General features: G+C 38.8%; 3 protein-coding genes across 8 annotated transcripts in view; all 3 read right to left on the reverse strand.

The window, feature by feature from the left end:
• LOC308645906 (olfactory receptor 7E24-like) overlaps positions 1 to 16,657 on the reverse strand; it is a 49,184-nt gene extending 32,527 nt beyond the window's left edge. Inside the window, exons 1-2 of one of the 3 annotated variants that reach the window (XM_081288361.1) lie at positions 11,582 to 12,063; positions 10,854 to 10,884 (exon numbers count right to left, since the gene is read on the reverse strand). Coding sequence is in view for 1 of the 3 variants with exons in the window: in XM_081288359.1 (XP_081144485.1) it covers positions 16,549 to 16,550 (2 nt within the window). In the remaining 2 variants the exon portion in view is untranslated. Of the gene's footprint in view, positions 1 to 10,853; positions 10,885 to 11,581; positions 12,064 to 16,548 lie in introns of those variants that run through there. The other 2 variants (XM_081288360.1, XM_081288359.1) reach the window with 2 other exon arrangements.
• LOC308645891 (uncharacterized protein) overlaps positions 1 to 27,713 on the reverse strand; it is a 400,184-nt gene that overhangs the window by 371,241 nt on the left and 1,230 nt on the right. The gene's annotated exons all lie outside the window — the stretch shown is intronic.
• LOC308645893 (uncharacterized protein) overlaps positions 12,121 to 27,713 on the reverse strand; it is a 110,281-nt gene continuing 94,688 nt past the window's right edge. For all 4 annotated transcript variants that reach the window (XM_081288338.1, XM_081288337.1, XM_081288339.1 and 1 more), the window contains one exon: positions 12,121 to 14,268. The gene's annotated coding sequence lies outside the window, so the exon portion shown is untranslated. The remainder of the gene's footprint in view (positions 14,269 to 27,713) is intronic.

The following is a 27,713-nucleotide window of genomic DNA, read 5'->3' on the forward strand; positions in this document are numbered from 1 at the left end:
CCACTTATGGCAGACCGCGCGACCCGGAGAATGGGCACAATGGCCCGCCAGCGCAGGAGACAGATCACCCCAATTGGAGGAGGGGCCCAGCCTCCGCCTGCACCTGCAGGGTAGGCAGACCACGTGACCCGCAGAACGGGCCCAGCAGCCTGCGGGCGCAGGAGAGAGATCACCCCAATTGGAGGAGGGGCCCAGCCGCTGCCTGCGCCTGCAGGTAGACAGACTGCATGACCAGGCCCAGAGGCCCGCAGGCGCAGGAGACAAATCACCCCAATTGGAGAACGGGCCCAGCCGCCACCTGCACCTGCACTGTAGGCGGACCGCAACCCAGAGAAGGGGCTACCAGTGTGGTTCTGCAGCGGATCGGGCACCTGGTTTACATCTCAGAGAATAAGAGTAGAGAGGCCACAGGTGGAAGCTCAAGTCCTCTCACACTGACTACCACCACCATCCTGAACCCAGAGACTCAAGCTAGGAATAGACAATACCACCAACTGGAAGAAATGAAAACAGAGTTCTGAGAGACATTATTTTTTACTTCTTTTTCTCTCTTCTCTCTCTCTTTTCAGCTATTCCCCCAGTTTCCTCTACCCTTCCCCCTCGGGTCCACAGTTTCACAAAGCACAACTTCAACATATGTGAAACCAAAAAGTGTGCACAAAAAGGTCTTTAACAACTGAATCACCAGAATAATATACTATAGAGGAATTGCATATGCCCCACCTCCCTCCCCGCTTTTTATTTCTTTTCTTTTTTCTCATATTTTCTTTTTCCCACTCTCTTTTTTCTCTTCCTTTCCTTCTTATTTGTTTTCCTCCAGCTTACTCCCTCTATCCCACTTGCAATCCCCTAAATTTTACTATTCATAAGTAGGGTAACCTTATAAGTACAGATAGGAATTTGAATCTATATATTCCTCCATAAATTACCCATCTATTGGTTAGAGCTTTCCAAAGTTACTAAGTTAGATTAACCCCATACCCTCACTCCTTCCCCCATACATAACATCCTACACCTGAAATTCAGTTTTCTTCAAGCTACCAGAAACGGTATGCATTTCATGAAACTAATGACTATATTTGTAAACGGTAATCGCAACCAACATTTGTAGACATAGAGTCTAGCTATAAATGTAGTAATAAGGAAAACATGTGCTTAGTTGATGTACTATTGATATTGAGAACTGTTAACATTGTCTTTCTCCACAAAAGGGAGACTTTGCAACTATACAAGAGCAATTTAATCTATAGGGGGAAAATTCAATAACACAACAGTTTCACAAAGCAGAAAAAACATGAGCAGTATGAAAAAACAAGGAAAGAAAGGACCACAAGCAATGCAGGTCAACTCAACTTTAGAAGAGGTAATATCTGCAGCAGACAGAATGTCAGATAAAGAATTCAGGATATACATGCTTCAGATGATCTGGAGTCTCAAGGAAGACATTAGACAGCAAAATCAGACAATTAAAGATCACTTCGACAATGAATTACATAAACAAATACAAGAAGCAAAATATCAACTATACAGGGAGATAGAGGTTATAAAAAAACAAATAGAAATCCTAGAAATGCAGAAAGTAATAAACCAAATTAAAAACTCAAATGAGAGTACTACCAGCAGAGTAGAACACTTAGAAGATAGAACATCAGACAATGAAGACAAAGTATTTCAACTTGAAAAGAACATAGACAGCTCAGTGAGACTGTTAAGAAACCATGAGCAGAACATCCAAGAAATATGGGATAACATAAAGAGGCCAAACTTAAGAGTTATTGGGATACAGGAAGGTATAGAGGTCCAAACCATAAAAATGAGCAATCTGCTCAATGAAATAATAAGAGAAAACTTCCCAGACGTGAAGAATGAAACAGAATCAAATCCTAGAAGCCTACAGGATGCTGAATGTGCAAAATCACAAGACATCCACACCTAGACACATTATAATGAAGATGCCCAACATACAGAATAAGGAGAGAATTTTAAAAGCTACAAGAGAAAGGAAGCAGATTACGTTTAGGGGTAATACAATCAGGATAACAGCTGATCTTTCAACACAGACACTGAAAGCTAGAAGATCCTGGAAAAAGATATATCAAAAGCTGAAAGAAAATGGGTTCCAAACAAGAATTCTTTATCCAGTAAAATTAAGCTTCAGGATGGAAGATGAAATTAAAACCTTCCATGATAAACAAAAATTAAAAAATTTACAGCTAAAAAACCAGCTCCTCAAAACATCCTCGGCAAAACATTACAGGAAGAGGAAATGGAAAATAACAATGAAAACCAACAGCGGGAGGTAGTACAGTAAAGGGAAAAAATAATCAAAGAGGAAAAACAAACCATGTTAAGGAACATAAATAAACAAATATGGCTGGAAAAACAATCCATATCTCAATAATAACCCTAAATGTTAATGGCTTAAACTCACCAATCAAGAGACACAGGCTAGTAGACTGGATCAAAAAAAAGATCCAACAATATGCTGCCTACAGGAGATGCATTTGATAGGAAAAGACACACATAGACTGAAGGTGAAAGATTGGGAAAAATCATATCACTCATATGGACCACGAAAAGAAGCAGGAGTGTCCATACTCATATCAAATAAAATAGATTTCAAGCCAAAGTTAATCAAAAGGGATAAAGAGGGACACTACATACTGCTCAAGGGAACCAAACACAAACAAGACATAACAATCATAAATATATATGCCCAAAACAATGGTGCAGCTATGTTCATCAAACAAACTGTTCTCAAGCTCAAGAGTCTAATAGACCACCATACAATAACTATGGGAGACTTCAACACAACTCTCTCACCACTGTACAGATCTTCTAAAAAAAAGCTGAATACAGGGGCGGGGGATGTGGCTCAAGCAGTAGCGCGCTCACCTGGCGTGCGCGTGGCCCAGGTTCGATCCTCAGCACCACATACCAACAAAGATGTTGTGTCCGCCGAGAACTAAAAAATAAATATTAAAAAAAAATTCTCTCTCTCTCTCCCTCACTCTCTCAAAAAAAAGCTGAATAAAGAAACTATAGAACTCAATAATACAATTAATAACCTAGACTTAATTGACATATATAGAATATACCACCCAACATCAAGCAGTTGCACATTTTTCTCAGCAGCACATGGATCCTTCTCAAAACTACATTATATATTGTGTCACAGGGCAACTCTTAGAAATTATAAAGGAATAATTTGGAATGATATTATTATAAATAAAATGATATTATAAAATGAAATTATAAAGGAATAATAATGGAATGAGACTGGAAATCAACAATAAAAAAATGAAGGGGAAATCATGCATCACTTGGAGAATGAACAATAGGTTACTGAATGATCAATGGGTTATAGAAGACATCAAGGAGGAAATTACAAAATTCTTAGAAATAAATGAAAACACAGACACAACATATCGGAATCTATGGGACACAATGAAAGCAGTTCTAAGAGGATAATTCATTGCATGGAGTTCATTCCTTAAAAAAAGAAAAAACCAACAAATAAATGATCTCACATTTCATCTCAAAATCCTAGAAAAGGAAGAGCAAAACAACAGCAAAGTAGTAGAAGGCAAGAAATAATTAAAATCAGAGCTGAAATCAATGAAATTGAAACAAAAGAAACAATTGAAAAAATTGACAAAACTAAAAGTTGGTTTTTTGAAAAATTAAATAAGATTGACAGAGCCTTAGCCATGCTAATGAAGAGAAGAAGAGAGAGAACTCAAATTACTAGCATACGGGATGAAAAAGGCAATATCACAACAGACACTTCAGAAATACAGAAGATAATTAGAAATTATTTTGAGTCCTTATACTCCAATAAAATAGAAGATAGTGAAGGCATCGATAAATTTCTTAAGTCATATGATCTGCCCAGATTGACTCAGGAGGATATACACAACCTAAACAGACCAATATCAATTGAGGAAATAGAAGAAGCCATCAAAAGACTACCAACTAAGAAAAGCCCAGGACCGGATGGGTATAGAGCAGAATTTTACAAAACCTTTAAAGAGGAACTAACACCAATACTTTTCAAGCTATTCCAGAAAATAGAAAAAGAGGGAGAACTTCCAAATTCATTCTATGAGGCCAACATCACCCTGATTCCTAAACCAGACAAAGACACTTCAAAGAAAGAAAATTACATACCAATATCTCTAATGAACATAGATGCAAAAATCCGTAATAAAATTCTGGAAAATTGGATACAGAAACATATCAAAAAGATGGTGCATCATGATCAAATAGGATTCATCCCTGGGATGCAAGGCTAGTTCAATATATAGAAATCAATAAAGGTTATTCACCACATCAATAGACTTAAAGATAAAAACCATATGATCATCTCGATAGATGCAGAAAAGCATTTGACAAAGTACAGCATCCCTTTATGTTCAAAACTCTAGAAAAACTAGGGATAACAGGAACTTACCTTGACATTGTAAAAGCTATCTATGCTAAGCATCAGGATAGCATTATTCTGAACGGAGAAAAATTGACGGCATTCCCTCTAAAATCTGGAACAATACAGGGATGCCCTCTCTCACCACTTCTGTTCAACATTGTTCTCGAAACACTGGCCAGTGCAATTAGACAGATGAATGAAATTAAAGGCATAAAAATAGGAAAAAAAGAACTTAAATTATCACTATTTGCAGATGACAATGATTCTATACCTAGCAGACCAAAAAGGGTCTACAAAAAAACTACTAGAACTAATAAATGAATTCAGTAAGGTGGCAGGATATAAAATCAACATGGATAAATCAAAGGCGTTTCTGTATATCAGCGACAAAACTTCTGAAACAGAAATGAGGAAAAACATCCCATTCACAATATCCTCAAAAAAAATAAAATACTTGGGAATCAACCTAACAAAAGAGGTGAAAGATTTATACAATGAAAACTATAGAACCCTAAAGAGAGAAATAGAAGAAGATCTTAGAAGATGGAAAAATATACCCTGTTCATGGAAAGGTAGAACTAACATCAAAATGGCGATATTACTAAAAGTTCTCTATAGGTTTAATGCAATGCCAATCAAAATCCCAACGGCATTTCTTGTAGAAATAGATAAAGCAATCATGAAATTCATATGGAAATATAAAAAACCCAGAATAGCAAAAGCAACTCTAAGCAGGAAGTGTGAATCAGGCAGCATAGCAATACCAGATTTCAAACTATACTACAGAGCAATAGTAACAAAAACAGCATGGTACTGGTACCAAAACAGGCGGGTGGACCAATGGTACAAAATAGAGGACACAGAGACTAATCCACAAAGTTACAACTATCTTATATTTGATAAAGGGGCTAAAAACATGCAATGAGGCAGGCTAGCATCCTCAACAAATGGTGCTAGGAAAACTGAAAATCCATATGCAACAAAATGAAACTGAATCCCCTTCTGTCGCCATGCACAAAAGATAACTCAAAATGTATCAAGGAGCTTGATATCAAATCAGACACTCTGCGTCTGACAGAAGAAAAAGTTGGCTCCAATCTACATATTGTGGGGTCGCGCTCCAAATTCCTTAATAGGACACCCATAGCACAAGAGTTAATAACAAGAATTAACATATGGGACTTACTTAAACTAAAAAGTTTTTTCTCCGCAAGAGAAACAATAAGAGAGGTAAATAGGGAGCCTACATCCTGGGAACAAATTTTTACTCCTCACACTTCAGATAGAGCCCTAATATCCAGAGTATACAAAGAACTCAAAAAAATTAAACAATAAGAAAACAAACAACCCAATCAACAAATGGGCCAAGGACCTGAACTGACACTTCTCAGAGGAGGACATACAATCAATCAACAATACATGAAAAAATGCTCACCATCTCTAGCAGTCAGAGAAATGCAAATCAAAACCACCCTAAGATACCATCTCACTCCAGTAAGATTGGCAGCCACTATGAAGTCAAACAACAACAAGTGCTGGCGAGGATGTGGAGAAAAGGGTACACTTGTACATTGCTGGTGGAACTGCAAATTGGTGCGGCCAATTTGGAAAGCAGTTTGGAGATTCCTGGGAAAGATGGGAATGGAACCACCATTTGACCCTGCTATTGCCTTTCTCGGACTATTCCCTGAAGACCTTAAAAGAGCATGCTACAGGGATACTGCCGCATCGATGTTCATAGCAGCACAATTCACAATAGCTAGACTGTGGATCCAACCCAGATGCCCTTCAATAGATGAATGGATAAAAAAATGTGGCATCTATACACAATGGAGTACTATGCAGCAATAAAAAATGACAAAATCATAGAATTTGCAGGGAAATGGATGGCACTAGAGCAGATTATGCTTAGTGAAGCTAGCCAATCCCTAAAAAACAAATACCAAATGTCTTCTTTGATATAATGAGAGCAACTAAGAACACAGCAGGGAGGAAGAGCAGGAGGAAAGATTAACATTAAACAAAGACATGAGCTGGGAGGAAAAGGGAGAGAAAAGGGAAATTGCATGGAAATGGAAGGAGACCCACATTGTTATACAAAATTACATATAAGAGGTTGTGAGGGGAATGGGAAAACAAACAAGGATAGAAATGAATTACAGTAGATGGGGTAGACAGAGAAGATGGGAAGGGAGGTGAGAGGGGATAGTAGAGGATAGGAAAGGTAGCAGAATACAACAGTTACTAATATGGCATTATGTAAAAATGTTGATGTATAACCGATGTGAATCTGCAATCTGTATTTGGGGTAAAAATGGAAGTTCATAACCCACTTGAATTTAATGTATGAAATATGATAGGTCAAGAGCTTTGTAATGTTTTGAACAACCAATATAAATAAATAAATAAATAAATAAATTCAGAGAGAAAAACAACAAATGCTAATTCACAGTAAGATGCAGGGGGCACAATAGTGGTATTTTGGATTAAACGAAGGGAAGTGAAGGGAGGGGAAGGTACATGGGGGTAGTAATGATGGTTGAATGAATTGGACATTATCACCCTCGGTGATATCCCCAGTTACTTGGGAGGCTGAGGCAGGAGAATTACTATTACAAAACTACTAAGCCAGAGTATGACAAGTCTACTTGTCTTCAAAGCATAAATGCCTGAGTACATTTCTGGACACATGCATTACAATTTAGTTGTTATTAGAGTTCTTTTTCCCTATTATCAGAATGTAACCCAGAACACTCTTGGGCACTATAGTGTCAGAGGAAACATTTTATTCAAATGTGCTATCTCTATGCTCCTCTTCCAAGCCATTGGCCTTGGGCAAGGATATTTTTCTTAAAACCCACACCAACTACTCTTTAATATCATTTTACTTAGGTAATATTTGTGCTCACCCTACCACATGCAGTCATGAGTGTTAGTTATGGAAAATGAAAAACCCCAAGATAGTGCAGCCTGGGAAAAGGGAGTGAAAAAGAAAGCCATACATTGATAGCCTTCATCTCTTGAAAGATAAATCCTTTTCAGATACCGGCCACAAGTGGGGAGAAAGTATTTCATCAAACCTAAAATGATAATCTCTGGAAAGCTTTTAATCTCTTTCAAGATGAATCCTCTCCAGGTGCCTGGCCACAGAACCCTCAACCCCAAAACTCAAATTCCTGAGTGATGAAACTGACATGCTCACTAAATCACCTCTCAGTATAACCTATTTAAGCCCAACTCCTCTGGCCAGTGGCTAATTTCCACCAGGACAGTGAGTCCACTGGAGGCATAATACCATTCCTGAATAAAAAGCTGATGAGAGCTGGGAGGACGTTCAGTGGTCAAGTGCTTGCCTCGCCATATGTGAGGCACTGGGTTCAATCCTCAGCACCACATAAAGATAAATAAAGACACTGTGTGTTCATCTACAACTAAAAACATATTTTAAATTTTAAAAAAATACTGAAATGATCTTGAAGTTTGCATCTGGCCTCGTCTTTTTGTGCTAACAATGGGAAATAAAGCACCAAATAGAAAATTCTTGAAGTGCCAAGCACAGTGCTGCACACCTCTAAACCCAGATACTCGGAAGGCTGAAGCAGGAAGATCACAAATTGCAGGCCAGCCTGGCCACCGAGAACCCAGCATCAAAATTTAAAAATAAGTAAAAACAACAACAACAAAAAAAAAAAAAATGCTGGGGACCTAGCGCAGGGGTAGAACATCCCTGAGCATGGGTGAGGCCCTTGGCTGGGTCTCCAGCACCACAAAACAAACAAGGACATTTAATCACTGGTTAGTAAATTTCACAGCATTAATAGAAAAAAGATTGTCTGCTTCATCCCCTTGGTCATGACACAGTGAAAAATCTACTTCAACATATGACCCTGGGCAACTACAATTTAGCCTGCTAGAACGGAAGGGACCCCGCGGAGACCCTCTCCAGGCTCCTGGCCTAAACCCGACACCAGCACGTTTTCAGCTCTCTGCAGAGAGGCTGCAGGTGGAGACCGAAACGCCTCAGGGCTCTCCAGCCCGCGCCTATGGGAAACGCGCCAGCCATCTGCGGAGCCCCAGTCCCCAATGCGGTCACCAGGGAGCTAAGGGCGGGAGGCGCCCACCCGGGTCTAGGGCCACCCGGCTGAGGGAAGCCCGGGCTATGAGCAGGGGATGCGCCCCAGGACGGCTGGGAAACCGACGGAGGGAACCCCTTGTAAAGGACGAGAGGCGGGGCACACCAAGCAAGGGGTGGGGCCTCAGGGGCTGGGATTTGGGGTGGTACATCCCAGCAGGGTTGAGGCCTGCTTGGGTGCTGTGGGGAAATGATGGGTTTTGCTGGGGCTGAGGGTAAAGACAGAATAATCAGGTCTTTTGGAAAAGCAGAGCATGATGGCGACTATCATCTGGCTCTGATACCAAGTTGAAGAGCTATGCAGCTCTCAGCTACCTTCCCAAGAGCTGAGGAAACCAATGCACCCCTGGTAGGCTGAGGCCAGAAGGTCAAAACCAGTCTGGGCAACTTAGTAACACCCTGTCTTAAAATAAAAACTTCCTACCTGGCGCACACCTGTAATCCCAGCAGCTCAGGAGGCTCAGGCAGGAGGATCACAAGTTCAAAGCCAGCCTCAGCAAGGGCAAGGCCCTAAGCAACTGAGTGAGACCCTGTCTCTAAGTAAAATTCAAAAATAGGCCTGGGGATGTGGCTCATTGGTCGAGGGCCCCTGAGTTAAGTCCTCAGTACATAAATAAATAATTTCCAAAAAGGGCTGGGGATTTAGCTCAGTAGTGGAGCATTTGCCTAGCCTGGGTTCCTTCCCAAATAGGAAGGCAGGGGATGTTAAGGAAACCAGTTGAGAGACCATAGTGCCTGCTGTTAGTAGAACAAAAAGAAAAGATGTTTGAAGACGATACAAAAAGAGTTGCCATCCTCTTCCATCTCTAAGCAGCTCAGCATGAAGAGACACTTTCCACCTAGGAAAGGGAGAAAGAAAGAAGTCTAGGATTTCGAACCCTTTACCAGTCCTGGGTGAAACCAGCTGCCATGCTGGCAGGTGGCACAGCCTGTAAACCCTTCCCAGCAATTCGGAAGGCTGAGGCAGGAGGCTTGAGAGTTCAAAGCATCCTCAGCAACTCAGCCAAGACTCTGTCTCTAAATAAAAAATAAATAAATAAAATAAAATAAAAACAGATGGGGACTGCGGTTGTTCCTCAGTGGTAGATCAGTTGCCTTGCATGCATGAGGTACTGGGTTTGAATCTCAGCACCACATAAAAATAAATATAGATATTGTGTCCATCTACAACTAAAAAAAAAAAAAAATTTTAAAAAAGTCTGGAGATTGGCTCAGTGGTTAAGTTTCCTGAGTTTCATCCACAGTAAAAAAAATAAATTAAAAAAAAAAAAAATACACCACCTATGGCCATGCACAGTCCCACAACCTCCAATACTAGCTGAGTGAGCTTGCTGCTGGAACTGTGTTTGCCAGGACACAGAACTTCTCCATCACCCTTCCCCCAACAGTGGGCAGCTGAGGGAGGAGAAGGACTACCTCCACAGGAGAACAGGTCATGAAAGCTAGTTCGGGTCTTTGTCTTGGAGCTCAGTGCCAGGCCTGCAACTGTGAGACTCAGCAGATTAGGGACCAAGGCCCCTGTGTAGGCCCGAATTCACAGATGGAGCCTCTAGACATGAACCAGCATCAGGCAGATACCTGCATGCCACCTGGGAGACTACATCATTCAGCCTATATCATCCCCAGCCTCCCCAAAATTGTATCTGTTATCTGGATGTGAGACTCAGATGTGACCCAGCTTAGTGTCAGTCTTGGGGTCCATTTCAACCACCAGTCACCCAGTCTCAGGCAGCACAGTTATCGAGAGGCCAGTACTTACAGATGAGGCTCTAGAACTTCTTCAGCACCAGACACCTATGGGATGAACTACCACCAGCTTATTTTGGAAGTGTGACAACTGGGCATGCTCCAGTTAAATACCAGCCTTTGTTATTGGAGACAAGATCTTCTGCTTGGAAATAGGAATGAGACCAACACCAATATTGTGAGCACACAGAGGCAAGCCTTTAATTAGGGCTTCACCAAAGGTGGACAGCACTGATTAAGAAACTAGGCTGTTTCACCAAGGCAAGTTGTGGAAACTTTTATTCGTTTTCTGGGGTGAGGCAAAGTCCAATAATTTCCAATAACCAGGGGCATGATTCAAAAAAAATGTTTTTTCTTGCAAGAAACTAGAATACTGGGCCAACCGGAGGTTAAAGAAGAATAAAATAAAAAGAAAAAAAAACTACAGGGGCACACACCTGTAATTCCAGCAACTTTGGAGCCTGAGAAAGAATTATAAGTTGAAGGCCAGCCTGAGCAACTTAGCAAGACCCGTCTCAAAATAAAAAGGGCTGGAAATGGATCACCGACCTGAATACAAGAAGTCAAACAATGAAGGGTCCTGAAGAAAACATAAAATATATTCAGTATCTTAGTCTAGGCAAATACTTCATAAAGAACACTCAGATCTCTACTTATTTTTTATGTTCTGTAAAGACTGAGACAAAATTTTAGCAATCTAAAAAGTCATATGGCATCTAACATTCAAAAACTATTTCTAGGAACTAAAAAACACTGGGTAAGTTCCCAGACTTTGTATTTCCCGAAGTCAGCATAAGGTGCAATATTGCCTCTAGTTTGAGCCCCCAACTGCTCACAGCTACCTCTCTCTCCTCTCCATGTGCATCATAACTACCAGGGTTCTATGATTTAGGGGTACAAATTCTAACCTGTTTCTCAATGAGAAACTGGGAGTTGGTCCTAAACAAATCAGAGTATTAACATTCCCCTGGCCATGGTGGACAAAATAAGCCATTAATCAGATTTCATTTTTTTATTATTAGTAGTTCAAAACATTACATAGCTCTTGATATATCATATTTCATACAATTGATTCAAGTGGGTTATGAACTCCCATTTTTACCCTGTATAGAGATAACAGAATCACATCCGTTACAAATCCACGTTTTTACATACTGCCATACTAGTGTCTGTTCTATTCTGTTGCCTTTCCTATCCTCTACTATCCCCCCTCCCCTCCTCAGATTCCATTTTGATGAATATATTGGAACTGTTCAAAAAAGATGTCACTCTTCTACCTGAAGCATTATCTTGGGAAGAAAGCAGCACAGAACTTCTGAAGCCTACTGTGAAGAAAACATCCCAGCTGGAAGAAAAGACAATGCAAAAAAATGCACAGCCAAGACACAGAGACAGACAAAATCACATCCTTTAGCCTCAGGATCCAGATTGAAGCTTAGTTATAGCCAAGGACATTTTAGCAGCAAGGAAACACTTCAAAGAAAAAAGGAAATAAAAATGGGTGAAATGCTTCAAAAGGTAGCCTAATAAATATATGCAAATAACCAATAAGCACACCAAAAAGTACCCAAAATCATGACATATTAGGAAAATGCATATTTCAACAACAAAAAAAAAACATACCACCGCACACTCTGCTGACGAGCTAAAGTTAGAAAGTGTTGGCAAAGTATGCGGAATAGCCAACACTCACATGCACTGTTGGGGACTTACTGGTGGAACCAACATTTTTGAAAATCTAAAGTATCTACAAAAACTACACTTGAAGTCTATCCTATCATTCAGTAATTGATTCCCCACATATAGCATATACCAAGAGAAATAAGAGCAAAGAACTGACAAACCAGACATTATGTTGAGTAAAAGAAGCCAAACATGTCACAGTACATGTTGTAGTTTTAACATTTATTTGAAAAGTGAGAAAAAGCACACCAAATCAGGTGTAATGAGAGTCAAAATCCAATTTCCTCTGTGGAGAGATTATTGAGAAAGAGATGAATGAACTTCCTGGAATCCTGGAAATGTGTCCACCAGGATGTATATATCTATGGGAAATTACATCAAGCTGAACACAGCTTGCACATTAGTGTATGTATACCTTGATAAACAGTAAAAAGTGATTAAGGGAAATGCTATAGTTATGCTTTTAAGAGATAAAATATAATTTTTAAAAATATTTTTAGTTGTTAATAGACCTTTATTTTATTCATTTATTTATATGCCATGCTGAGAATCGAACACAGTGCCTCATACATACTAGGCAAATGCTCTACCACGTAGCCACAACACTACCCCTTAAAATACAATGTTTTAAAAAAGGGGAAGAGGTAGCAAAATGTACCTGAAACAGCTCATAGCATTCCTCTTCTCACATAAAGGCAGTAAAATCTTCACTGTCTGAAGATATCAAATATAAATCCTCCTCTACTAAAATAGGATGACAACTATCTGAGGCTTGCCACAATTACAGTCAGGATAACTTCATTAGCCACAGCTCTACTCACTTTGGGGACCACGGTAGGCTTATATAGACATCAATCCCATAAGCAGAGTGAAGGATGGGACTGGACTGTGAGCATGATGACAATCCTTCTGCAAACTGGTCAACTCTAACAGGGCAGTGAAAGTGCCAGAGGAAGTGCAATGAGAAGCAAAAATGCCAAAATGGCAACACCAGAGCTTGCCACAGAAATCTAAGTTCTGTTTGGCCAGGATACAGGAGTTAATGGAGATGTTTGAGGAGGTGCAGCCCCTGAGGAGACTGAGGTCAAGCACTTAACATTCAGTTTTGCGCGAGTATGGATCAGGGCGTTCAATACTCAGAAAAATGAGCTGAAAACTGGGGCCCACAAAGTCCCTCCTCATCTGTTTACCTATATCGTGGTCCTAATAAGCAGGCAATTGTAGCTCCTTCCCTAAAGCCTTTCAAACTTCTTGCAAAGTTATTTTAGAAAACAATCACCTAGGATTAGAAGTGAATAAGGGAAATGTAGTCCCCAGCCACATCCAAATTAATATAACACACTTTATTAACTTAAAACATTAGATCAAAATTCCAGCCATGAGGGCTGGGGTTGTGGCTCAGTAGTCAAGTGCTTACCTAGCGTGTATGAGACACTGGATTCGATTCTCAGCACCACATATAAATAAATAAAATAAAGATCCATCAACAACTTAAAAAATTTAAATTAAAAAAGATTCCAGTCATGAATAAACATAAAGAATAAAACACAAAACAGCAATCAGATGAGACTATACTCTTTCAAGGCCTTTGTACTAATTAATTTCTACTAAAAATTTTATTACACATGAAAAGCTTTTGATAGTAAACACTGATATTCTCAAAAACAGTTTGTACTCTTAGTTTAAAGGGAAGGAGGGAATTATTGGGTAGGCAACTTTCAATATCCAGACGAAGAAAAAGATGAAGACAAAGAAGAAGAAGGCGAAGGCAAACACGAAAACAAAGATGAAGAAGAATAAGGTGCCAATGCTGTGAGTTCAAACTTAAATAAAAATTAAAAAAAAAAAAAAACATTTTCCTGCCTTCCAAAAAAAAAAAAAAAAAAGAATGCACTTGAGCCAGAATCAATGATATATGCCTGCACTCCCAAACTTAGAAGGCTAAAGCAGAAGTCCAAGAGTTACAAGCCTGGAAAACATAGCCAGATGCTGTCTCATGGAGAAGCACACATACACGTACACACAATCTCCCAAGAGTCCAAAAGACTTTGTAATGGAAATAACATTTACATCTCAGCTAAAGAAACTCACATCATACTCAAAAGTATGTTATAAAAGCTGAAAAGGGAAACATATAACCTTAAATCTTCCTATTAGAAAACATTGGAAATCAATGGCAATCTAGAAGTCCACTTTAATGAGGCACTGATCTCCTTTTCTAGCTCAAATTTTGAATTTTCTTATACAAGTGTTGAGAACAACAGCCAAGTCAAGATGGCGCCTGACACTTTGCCAGGAGGAGTGGTTTGAGAAGTAATGCCAGCGAGCTATTAAGAGGATGAGGATTCCTTAATGACTGACTGCTGTATCTAGATGATGTTAATTGAGTTGAGCTGTGCGAATTATTAAGATGGTGAGGATTCCTTAATGACTGATTGCTGTAACTGGATGATGTTAATTGAGATAAGCTGTCCATATTTACTTGGGTATATATACCTCTGCTGGTCTGAATACAGCGGCCCCCGCTATTTCAACTTTCACAAGTTGCTTGTCGCCCCTGGCTACTTTGCACATCCCAGCAAGACTGCGGCACAAGTTATGTTCAAAATCAAAAGGCTTTACCATATAGCTTACAAACACAGGGTTTCTCTCAGTTGTCCTCAACTATTCAAAAGAATAAGTGATAATCTCCTACTTTCTCACATTTATACTGTCTCCACAGTATGAGACTTCAAAACATGAGACTTCACAAATTGCATTAGTTCAGAAAAAGTCTTGCAGAGATACCGTTACTCGTACATTTATATGTTGTCCCTTGTGTGAACTTTCAAACGGCTTCGAAAGTAGGCTGGACAAATAAAGGCTTTCCCACATTCCGTATATTAATATGGTTTCTCTCCAGTATGGCTTCTCACATGTTTCCCAAAGGATGAGGAAGAACAGAAAGCTCTTCCACACTGAAGACATTCAAAGGGTTTTTCTCCAGTGTGCATTCTTGCATGTATAGTAAGGGATGAAAAATGTCGAAATGCCTTCCCACATTCCTTACATTCATAGGGTTTTTCCTCAGTGTGGATTCTCATGTGGCTACTAAGACCTGAAAAGTAAATAAAGGCTTTCCCACATTTTTTACATTCATAAGGTTTCTCTCCAGTGTGAGTTCTTCTATGTACGCTAAGATAGGAAGAACAAATAAAGGCTTTCCCACATTCCTTACATTCATATGGTTTCTCTCCAGTATGGCTTCTCACATGTATCCCAAAGGATGAGGCAGAACTGAAAGCTCTTTCACATTCCAGACATTCAAAGGGTTTTTCTCCAGTGTGCATTCTTCCATGTATAGTAAGGGATGAAGAATGTCGAAATGCCTTCCCACATTCCTGACATTCATAGGGTTTTTCCTCAGTGTGGGTTCTCAAGTGGCTACTAAGACCTGACAAACGAATAAAGGCTTTCCCACATTTTTTACATTCATAAGGTTTCTCTCCAGTGTGAGTTCTTCTATGTACTGTAAGATAGGAAGAACTAATGAAGGCTTTCCCACATTCCTTACATTCATATGGTTTCTCTCCTGTATGTTTTTTCACATGTCTCCCAAAGGATGAGGGAGAACTGAAAGCTCTTCCACACTCCAAACATTCAAAGGGTTTTTCTCCAGTGTGCATTCTTGCATGTATAGTAAAGGATGAAGAATGTCGAAATGCCTTCCCACATTCCTGACATTCATAGGGTTTTTCCTCAGTGTGGATTCTCATGTGACTACTAAGATCTGAAAAACGAATAAAGGCTTTCCCACATTTTTTACATTCATAAGGTTTCTCTCCAGTGTGAGTTCTTCTATGTACTGTAAGAGAGGAAGAACTCATGAAGGCTTTCCCACATTCCTCACACTCATAAGGCTTTTCTCCACTGTGAGTTCTTAGGTGTTCAGTGAGGGATGAGGAATGACTATAGGCCTTCCCACACTCCTTACATTCATATTGAACCTTACCATTGTGATCTCTCACGTGTGCTTTAAAGGAAGAGGGACAACTGAAGGACTTCCCACATTCCTTACATTCATAGGGTTTCTCTCTACTTTGATTTTTCACATGTGTGTTCAGGAAAGTGGGAAGACAGCAGGCTTTTCCACATTCCAGACATTCATAAGGTTTCTCTCCAGTGTGTTTTCTCAAGTGGACATTTAAGGAGGCGGGGCAATAGTAGGCTTTCCCACATAACTTACATTCATAGGGTTTCTCTCCGGTGTGTGTCCTCACATGTACAGTGAGTTTTGAGGATTCACTAAAGGCCTTCCCACACTCTTTACATTCATAAGGCTTCTCTCCTGTGTGAATTCTTATATGTCTTATAAGATGAGAGGAAGACCTAAAGGCCTTCCCACATTCCTTACATTCATACGGCTTATCTCCACTATGAATTCTTTTGTGTTTGGAGAGTGATGAGGAACAACTAAAGGCCTCCCCACATTCCTTACATTCATAGGGCTTATCTCCACTGTGAATTCTTTTGTGTTCTGTGAGGTGGGAAGAACTACTGAAGGTTTTCCCACATTCCTTACATTCATAGTTTGCCTTTTCACTATGAATTTTCATATGTGCTCTGAACACGGAGGAACAACTGAAGGCCTTTATACATTCCAGGTATTCATGTAAAATAAAGGAGCAGGAACCATTTCTTTTGAATCTCACTATTTTCTGTTCATTCGATATTTTTTCTCCATTGTTATCTTGAAGAGCAACTAATTCCTTAGTAGTAAGTAGAGACTCAAAACCTGAAACAAAAAAATAAAACAAAATAAAGTTACCTATGAACAAAGGACTTTGAGCAGTGCAGCTGTTTCAGAACTTCATTATTAATAGGCACAAGGGTCAAAAGTAAAACAGTTCACTAAAAAACACTTCCATGAAACCATAGTATGGTAACCACAGTATGGTAACACATGCTTGTAATCCCAGCTACTTGGGAGGCTGAGGTAGGAGGTTCACAAATTCAAGCACAGCCTCAAGAACTTAGACCCAATCTCAAAATTTAAAAGGGTATGGGATATAGCTCAGTGGTACAGCACTCCTGAGTTCTCCAGTGCTGAAAAATAAAAAATAGTTCTATGAAGAATGACAGTGATGGTAACATGACCAGTAGAAATTATTGAAACCAGAGACATGAAAAATTGGGCTTCATATGAATCAAAATGCATTCTGCTATCATGTATAACAAATTAGAATAAATAATTTTTTTTAAAAAAAGTTTATGTTAAAATTTTTCTGTTAACTTGATATTTCATAGTAGTATAGAAAATATTAAAAATTTCCATTAATAATTTTTTAAAAATTATTAGGAAAGGAAAACAGAAAGGATAAAATACACATACCAAATACAAACTTTAAAAAAGCAAATATGGAGATCTTTGCCAAGAACAAGGAAAGTATGAGAGGACAGATAAACAGTCAAAATACTCCTCTGAGGCATCTGTGGATAATGAGCCTCCTCAAACAAAACAAACTTTTGCTTTATATCTATTTTATTTTTTTCTCCTCCCAGGCCAGTTTCTCCCAGGGATTCTTGCCTTCCTGGTGCTGCTCCATACACATACCCTGGAGAAGTTCTGTCTTCAGTGTCTGCAGTTCCTCCTCTTGTTCCCACTGGGAGATCAGATTGGGTGTGAGTAGTGGATACCCTGCACAGGAGGAAAGGAATATCATGAGGGGAAGCAATGAAAAATCACAATTATCTTTCCATAAGATTGGGTCAAACTTTGGTCTTCTGATACTCTAAAGACAGAGAAGGATTAGTTTAACTGAAACAAAATGTCAAATCCATTGAAGAAAAACAAAAGGCAAAGGAAGGAGGGAGAGGAAAGAAGAAAGAAAAGAAAAATAAAGAAGATAAAAGAAAAAGCTGAGATGTGGGGGGAAAGGCAGCCTCTAATGTGAAGAAATGATCTGAATCAGACATGGTGACACAAGCCTATAATCCCAGGGTGGGATTGGGAAGCTGGAGGATCATGAAGTCAAGGCCAACCTCAGCAATTTAGCAAGATCCTGTTTCAAAGCAAAGAAAAACAAAATTTTAAAGGATTGGGGATGTAGCTCTTGGTAAAGTGCAACTAGGTGTTCAATTCCCAGCACAGAAAGACAAAGAAAACAACATTGATCTGGGCTGGGATTGTAGTTCAGTGGTAGAGCACTTGCCTAGCTTGTGCAAGGTGCTGAGATTGATCCTCAGCACCACATAAAAATAAATAAAATAAAGGTGTAAAAAATTATTTAAAAAAAAAATGAAAGATTGACCTAAATTCACAGTGGAACCTCAATATTATTATAAGATGATCTGGCACAGCCAGAATATTTTTTATTTATTTTTAATATTCTTTTAGCTGTTGTTGGACACAATACCTTTATTTTATCAGTTTGAACAGGGTTTCACCAAAAGTCATGTCCAAATATATCAATGAAACAGAGTAGAGCACAGATACAAATCTACATAAGATGGCCCTGTATATCTGTGAATTCAAGCAACCATGGATAGAAAATACAATAGGAAAAAATTACATCTGTATTGAACATGTATTTTTTGTGCTTATGTCCAAATCAATACAGTACAAAAGTAATAATGAATAAGATAGGATACATAGTAAAACAGAAAGACACTTAAGAAAATGCACTCCCCCATAACAAAAGAGAGAGAGAGAGAGAGAGAGAGAGAGAGACTTTAAATGAAGAGGCTTTTTCACAAAACTAACCTATAGAAAACATTCCAGACATTACATCCAACTTCTTTGTCCCGGGTGGCAGGAAAAAGGAGGTAGGGCTGACCTGAGTGAAGACTACAGACTCAAGGCCTAATAATCAGAATGTCACAGATACTGACCAACACCCTTAGTATCTTTCCAAGACCTGATTAGCACAGATATTGATGAATGCCTCATCCAGTAGCTACTTAAGTCCCTAGACTAGTACACTTAAGTGGAAACCTACTCTCGGGTTCCCCTCTCAGCCCCAGAGAGTTCTGCTTCTTTTCTTTTCAGTTATAGAAATACTACACCTTCACTCTTGCCTTCTGTGGTCTGGGGATTCCTCTTCAAATTTGTGAATAAGAACCTGAAAAAAAAAAAAAATGGCAGCCAGCTGCTGAGGTCTGCCATTGAGAGCTACAACACACTGCTCAGTAATACTGAAGAAGAGTCAGGTTCTGCCAGCTCTGACCCATGGAGCTGACCAGACAGGCATTTCCCTGCTGTGATTAGTTGCAATACTAAAATGGGCTCTCTCAGCTGCAGAGGCATGTAACTTATGCGGACCTACAGATCAGAAGAGTGGAGAATCTGGTTTCATTTCAAACTCCAGTTTCAATTACATAGCACGTACATTTTGTCAGTCCCACTAAACATAATCAAGAGATGATGTAAAGTATATGAGAGCTTAGGCTGTATACCAGGGAATTTTAATTAAGTATTTTAACCATCCACAGATGTAGGTCTCTGGGAAGATACTAGTATCAAATCCCTACAGACCAAGCAAGAACTATGTAGACAACTGATCTTTGACAAAGAATTGACAGCAACACAATAGAGAAAAGATACCTTTTCCACAAATGCTGTTAGAACACTGGACATACCCACATAAAATAATGAATCCATGCCCTTCACAAATATTAATTTAAAATGGATCATAGATCTAACTGTAAAACGTAAAACTAGAAAAATTGTACAAGATAGAAGGAGAAAATCTAGATGACTTTGGATTTGGCTATGACTTTTTTGATACTATATCAAAGGTATGATCGATGAGAAAGAGATTGATACAATACACCCCATTAAAATTAAAATTCCTGCTCTGTGAAAGATAATATCTAGAGAAAGAAAAGATAAGCTATGCCTAAAAGAAGACATTTGCAAGAAATTTCTCTGGTAAGAGACTGTATCACAGAGATTTATCTGATAAGAAACTGTTTTCCTGTTCTTTACACAAAGAATGCTTTTTTAAAAATACATATATATTTATTTCTTAGTTGCACATAATACCTTTTTTGTTTATTTATTTTTAATGTGGTTCTGGGGATCGAATCAGGGCCTCGCACGTGTGAAGCGAGTGCTCTACCACTGAGAAACAACCCCAGCCCAGAATGCTTTTTTTTTTTTACATATTTTTATTACTGTATTATCACATACATAATATTGCAATTCATTTTGATACAACCATACATGCATGGAATTAATGTGCTCCATTTCAATTCACAGTACTTTTCCTTTCCTTTCCCTCCTTCCTCCCCCTATCCCCTTCTCTCCTCTACTGGTCTTCCTTCTATTTACCTATTGTTTTAATTCCTGCTTTATAGATACACACAACAGTGAAAGTCACTGTGGTATATTCCTATATGTGCACTTTACAGTCCCCTCTTTCCCTCTTCCTCCTTCCTCCCCATCTGCCCCCTACCTATCCTACCCTTTTGATTTTCATGGGCTCCCTCTGCCTGTTTCCCTCTTCTTTTGCTCAAGCTTCCTAACACAAGAGAAAACATTGGACCCTTGGCTTTCTGAATATGGGTTATTTCACCTAACATGATATTTTCCATTTCCATCCATTTACCAGCAAATGCCATAATTTCATTATTCTTTATGGCAGAATAAAAACCCATGTGTCAAATGCTGCTGACTCTGATTCTACTGCTGCCAGCCTGAGGTCGCTGGGCTGCTGCAGAAGCCGATGCTGTGCCCGGTCTCTTTTCTGGAAACTGCCTAGTTACCCTGGACTCGATTCTGATGCTACCTCCATGGTTGCTGCCGCTGAACCGGAAGTCTCCTGTTACTCAACCCCCAGGTGCACCACTACCGCCATTGCTGTTGCCTCTGATTTCCCTACTGCTAGACTGAGATCACATGGAGGTGTTCTTTCTGTGTGCTGCTGCCACAGAAAAAACTATGGATGCAACTGAAGCCCACATTGCTGCTGCCCCCTGGAGATCACCTGGTGATGCTGCCCCACAGCTGCAGTTGTAACTGCCAATGCAGCCGCCACTACTGCTGCTACCACGGCCTAGAGGACTGCTGCAGGGGAGATTCCAGGTTTGGCTGCATGTGGCTGCACCAATTTGGGATACCAGACAGGGCCTGGGACCTGGGTGCCAGCAGGTTTACCACCACAAGGCCATCTGGGGACTCCAATCAGGACCTGCAGGTCCAGTGTTGGGGTACCTGTGGGTGTGGAGGACCCTGGGGTCTTCCTGCTAAGAGTGCTAGTGGCCTGGGTATTGCTACTGCAAATCAAATACAAGAGGCTTGTAGGACCCCCAAATGTACAAAATTACAGCAGACCCACACCAAGACACATTATGCTAGAATGACTAACACAGAGAATAAAGAGAAATCTTAAAGGCATGAGAGAAAAAAATCAAATTACATATAGAGGGAAACCAATTCAGATCTCAAATGATTTTTCAGCCCAGAAACTCAAAGATATGAGGTCCTGGAATAATATATTTCAAGCTCTGAAAGAAAATGGATGCCAACCAATAATTTTATATCCAACAAAATTAAGTTTCAGATTTGAAGATGAAATCAACACATTCCACAATAAACAAAACTTAAAACAATTCACAATTAGAAAGTCTATATTACAGCGCATTCTCAACAAAATATTCCATGAGGATGAAGTGGAGAAAAAAAAAGTGAAAACCAGCAAAGGGAGGATGTACACTAATACAACACTCAACCAAATCAGAATCTAAGACAAATCAAAAACCAGAAAAAAATCAAAATGATAGGGAATACAAAATCAGATCACAATAATAACCTTGAATGTTAATGGTCTAAACTCATTGATCAAAAGACATAGACTGGCAGATCTTATTAAAAAGCAAGATGGAACAATCTGCTGTCTTCAAGAGGGTCACCTCATGAGCAAAGACATCCACAGGCTGAAGGTGAAAGGATGGGGAAAACCTTATCACTCAAATGGATTGTATAAACAAGCAGAGGTTTCCATTCTCATCTCAGATAAGTAGACTTCAAACCAAAGTTAATCAGAAGAGATTATATATACTTCCCTTAAGAGAACATTTCATACCTCTTAAGGAAAGTATATAAAAGAAGGATATAACAATTACAAATATTCATGCCCCAAACAATGGAGCATCTATGTACATCATACAAATGCTTCTCAATTTCAAGAGTCAAATAGACCACAATACAGTAATACTGGGTGACCTTAACATATCTCTCTCGCTATGGGACAGATCTTCCAAAACAAAAACTAAATAAGGAAACTATAGAACTAAATAACACAATCAATAATTTAGACTTAACAGACATATATAGAATATTTCATCCATCAACAAGCAAATATACTTTCTTCTCAGCAGCATATGGCTCCTTCTCTAAAACAGACAATAGCTTATGCCACAAAGCAAATCTTAGTAAATACAAAAAAACAGACATAATATCTTGCATTCTATGACACCACATGGAATGAAATTAGAAATCAACAATAAAATAAAAATGGAGGTAACAAATGGAGACTAAATAATACACAATTGAATGATGATGTATAGTAGAAGAAATCAAGAATGAAATAAAAACTTCTAAGAGGTAAATGAGAACACTGATAATCATATCAAAATCTCTGTAACACTATAAAGACAGTACTCAGAAAAAAGTTTACTGCATTGAGCGCATTCATTAAAAGAATAAAAAGTCAACAAATAAATCACCTAACACTACATCTCAAAGCCCTAGGAAAAGAAAAACGAATCAACACCAAAAGCAGTAGAAGACAGGAAATAATTAAAATCAGAGCTGAAATTAATGAAATTGAAACAATTGGAAAAAATGACAAAACATAAAGTTGGTTCTTTGAAAAAATACATAAAATAGATAAACCCCTGGCCATGCTAACAAAGAGAAAACTCCAAATTACTAAAATACAAGATGAAGAAGAAAATATCACAATGGACACATCTGAAATACAGAAGATAATTACAAACTATTTTGAGAATTTATAATCTAATAAAGTAGAAGATATTAAAGATATCAACAACCTTCTAACGATATGTGAACTACCCAAACTGAATGATGAGGTCATACATGCTTTAAATAGATCAATTTTCAAGTAATAAAATACAAAACACCATTAAAAGCCTACTAACCAAGAAAAGCCCAGACCAGATGGACTCTCAGCTGAGTTCTACAAGACTTTCAAAGAAGAATAAATACTAATACTCTTCAAAGTATTCCATGAAATAGATAAGGAGGGAACCCTTCCAAACTCATTCTATGAGGCCAATATCACCCTGATACCAAAACCAGACAAAGACACATCAAGGAAAGAAAACTTCAGACCAATATCCCTGATGAGCATACTTGCAAAAGTTCTCAATAAAATTCTGGCAAATCACATACAAAAACATATTTAAAAGATAGTGCACCACGATCAAGTGAGATTCATCTGAGAGATGCAAGGTTTGTTCCATATACAGAAATCAATAAATGTAATTCATTATTTTAATATACTTAACAACAAGAATCATATGATCATCTCAATAGATGCAGAAAAAGCATTTGACAAAATACAGCACACTTTCATGCTCAAAACACTAGAAAAACTAGAGATAGTAGGAACATATGTCAACATTGTAAAAGCTATATATGCTAAACCCGAGGCCAGCATCATTCTGAATGCAGAAAAATTGAAAGCATTCCCACTAAAAACTGGAGCAAGACAAGGATGTCCTCTTTCACCACTTCTATTCAACATCATCCTTGAAACTCTAGCCAGAGCAATTAGACAAAAGAAAGAAATTAAAGAAATACAAATAGATAAAGAAGAACTATCACTATTTGTTGATGACATGATTCTATATCTAGAAGATCAAAGAAATTTACTAGAAAAATTCTAGAATAAGTGAATTCAGCAAAGCAGCAGGATATAAAATCAACACCCATAAGTCACACACATTCCTATACATCATCAATGAATCCACTGAAAGAGAAATTAGGAAAACTAACCTAGTCACAATAGCCCCCCCCCAAAAAAAAAAAAAACTGGGAATCAATCTAACAAAAAGACCTCTACCATGAAAACCATAGAACACTAAAGAAAGAAACTGAAGAAAATTTCAGCAGATGAAAAGATCTCCCATGCTCCTAGACAGGCAGAATTAATATTGTCAAAATGGCCTTACTACCAAAAGCATTATTCAGATTCAATGCAATACCTATTAAAATCCCAATGACATTCTTCATAGAAATAGAAAAAGCAATCATGAAATTTATTTGGAAAAATAAGAGACCAAAAAGCACAAATTCTCGAATAGGTACTTTCTAACACCCTATTACTAAGATGCCCCTTGACTCCCCATGGATATGTTCTCCCATGACTGCAAAATAAACCCCGCTTGTTTAACTTACAGGTGTGTGCTCCTGGTGTTCTCTGGGTAAAGGGCATTCACAGCATTAGAATCTTCAAAGGTCTCAAATCACAAACTCTCCCTGTGCCCCAGAGAAGCCCCTTAATAAGCCTCAAGTCTTTCAACCACAAAAAGAAAAAGAAAAAACAAGTTTAAAATGCCCATGTTCATTTTCATAAAGAAGCCTCCAGATCGAAAGCACCCCGTGGTCAGTGACCACGTTTGTCTTATTGACCAAGTACTCCCACTCCTCAGCACAGATCCTGGAAGAAGGTCAACTAGCAGATAAAATTGTTTGCTAAACCACTACATGAACCAACATTGCTAATCTTACCTAGTGAGACCAGGTTCTGGAAGGTTTCCAGCATCACATCTCTGTAGAGCCTCCTCTGAGCAAGATCCAGCAAAGCCCACTCCTGCTGGGTAAAGTCCACAGCCACATCCTCAAAGGTCACCAAGTCCTAAAAGATGCCACAAATTCTGTTCAGAAAGGTACAATTCCTCCAGTGTGTGTGAGAAGATGGGTGAGGCTGACAGCACAGGGGACCTGAGAATCAATTCAGGGGAGGTTCAGAAGATTCTGTGGTCTCCCCAAGTCTATGGCACGACTCCGTCAGCAGATCTCTTTCCCTTTCTACTCACACATACTTAGTGACTGAACAAATCCTGTCTAAAAGCCAAAATACTTCTAAAATACTACATTAGTCTCTTTGCAGTTGATAGCAATGTAATAAGAAAAAATATCAAAGTTATTTTCCTTCGAACCTGCACAGAACACTGGATATTAGGTATGTGGGAAATTTTCCACACACATCAAGCAGTTCTCCAACAGACACTAGCTAGGTTTCCTGTTATTCAATAACATTCTTACGCTATCTACATGGACAGCTTCATCCCACAGGTTGAGGCCTCAGTCCCACAAAACTTCCCCATACTTCAAACAACATAACAAATAGTACATTGTCATTTATACTTCTGACCAAATGGCTACATCTCAGGGTCCACACTGTACCCTCCTTGAGTTGGCTAATATGCTGGGATGGCTTACAGAATCTAAGCAAACACTTCCTTGGGCTTATGGTTTGTTATAAATACAGAGAACTATACAGATAAAGAAATATATATGGCATAGCAGGGTAGGAAAAGCTGCAGAACTTCCACGCCTATTAGGGTGCCTCGTACCAGGAACCTCTACATATTCAGCTATACAGAAGCTCCCTAAATTCATTCTTTTTGGGTTCTCACAGAGGAATTACTAAAAGCATGGCTATTTAAATTAGCAATTTAAATAATCAATTTAACCTTCAGTACCTCTCAACTTCAAGGTTAGTGGATAGGGCTGAGGAGTCAAGCATACCTTAGTTCTTCTGGACCAGCACTCATACTGAGGCTCTGTCCTGGTCACCAGTCATCATGCAAAGCTACTCTTATCACTCCAGACACATTTGAAGGGTTTTAGGAACTCTATGCCAGGATATGGGACCAAGACCACATATTATACAATATCATATTATTCCTTATTCAGAAATTCTTCCTTATTCAAGAATAACTTCACCTGCTACTTTATTCCTATTAAGGCATTGAGCACAACATCAAACTCAGGTTTAAATCTTGATGAGGTTTTAATGAATGAAAAAACAGACAGTAAATGGGAACTTTTCCTTTTTCACCCCTCACAATCCTGAGAGGCCCAAGAGCCTGCACATCTTTCAAGTCAGGCCGACAGCTGGCTCTGTTTTCTAGTATTGTGGCCTGGACTCACCAAACTATAGCACATGCACTTACTCTAGCCTATCACCTACTTACATAAGTAAAGTTTCTTTGCAATACAATAAAACATTTGTTTATGTTCCTCTATGAATTTTTTTGTATTAAAATGACAATTTCCTTGTAATAGAAATTCTATGACCTTCAAAACCTAAAATACTTACCATGTGATCCAAAAAAAAAGAAGCAGATTGCTAACCTGTGCTCTAAAATAGCAGCAGGAAATCAAATGAAATAGAAATATTCTTTTAGAGCATTATACCTTTTACTTACCTGCATCATACTTTTCTGTAACCCAACACTTATTCTTTCTTCCTCCATGTCACCTTCATAAAGAAAAGTAAGACATTGAGAAGTTATAGCTAAGACAGAAGCTGACATGGGAATCCAACCCTCCAGAGAATTCCCATACTCATGAGCCTGGATATTGTAGCACATCCATTACCAGTGACAACTCAAAACACATACCATGACTCCTAAGTAAATACAAAAAGAACTTGTGTGAAACTGGAACAATCCTTTCTCCCCTAGAGATACAAAAAACACTCTTACCCTTGTCAATGATACAAAAGAGGTTAATAGTAACATTTTATTAGTAAATTAACTCAAGTCTTAAGAACATCTGGCTGTCCATTTCCCCATATCAAAAAGCATAAAATGTATCAAATGGTGCCTTCAACCCTAAGAATATATATTCCCTGACTCATATCTAAGAAAGCACTAATTTACTTAAACACTAGGCTTCTTGGGGCTGCTTGACCAACATTTTTACTTGTTTACCATTTTACAGGATAATAGGCATTACTACAAACCCCTGAACACTGCTGTCATCCCAACCCCACCCAATGGGCTCCACAAAACCTAATTTCTGGGAAAGAGAATCAACCTATTATGGTTTGAATCTGAAATGCCTTTCAAAGCCTTGTGTGTTGAAGGCTTGGACTCCAGTGCTGCAGTGTTCAGAGTTTGGGCTTGGGGGAAGCGATTATAAGGGGTCTGACTTCATCAGTGGATTAATCTATTTTATGGATTAAGAGTTTGAATGGACTGCTGGGAGGTAACAGGAACTACAAGAGGTAGAATCTAGAAGAGATGAGAAAGAGGAAAAGGAAGAAGTAGTGGAGGTGGTGGAGCTGGTGGTGGTGGTGGGTGGTGATGGTAGTGGTAGAAGAGGGGGAGGAGGAAGAAGAAAATTTCATTGTACCCAGTCATTAAAAGAATCATATTTAAAACATGCACAAGGAAACAGAAGTTGCAAATTGTTTTACAGAAAGTTTCAAAAAATAAGTAGGAAATTCATAATTCCAGTGTAGAGAGGGAAGATAATTATCTACTTCCAACACCAGAAGGGTACAACTAAAAAATATGCCAGATCACATACAAAGTACAAATACAAAAGTATTGGTAACAGCTGAAAAATGAACAATAAGTATAAATCACAATTTAAGTTTTTTCATCCTAGGAATGACGGATGCTTAAAAACTGAATCACTAAAAAAAGAAAAAAGAAAAAAAGAATAAAACTGAATCACTGGGACTCAGTGGTACAGTGCCTTAC

This window comes from Spermophilus citellus (assembly GCF_964194105.1).
Source record: "Spermophilus citellus genome assembly, chromosome: 3".
Classification (NCBI taxonomy): domain Eukaryota; kingdom Metazoa; phylum Chordata; class Mammalia; order Rodentia; family Sciuridae; genus Spermophilus; species Spermophilus citellus.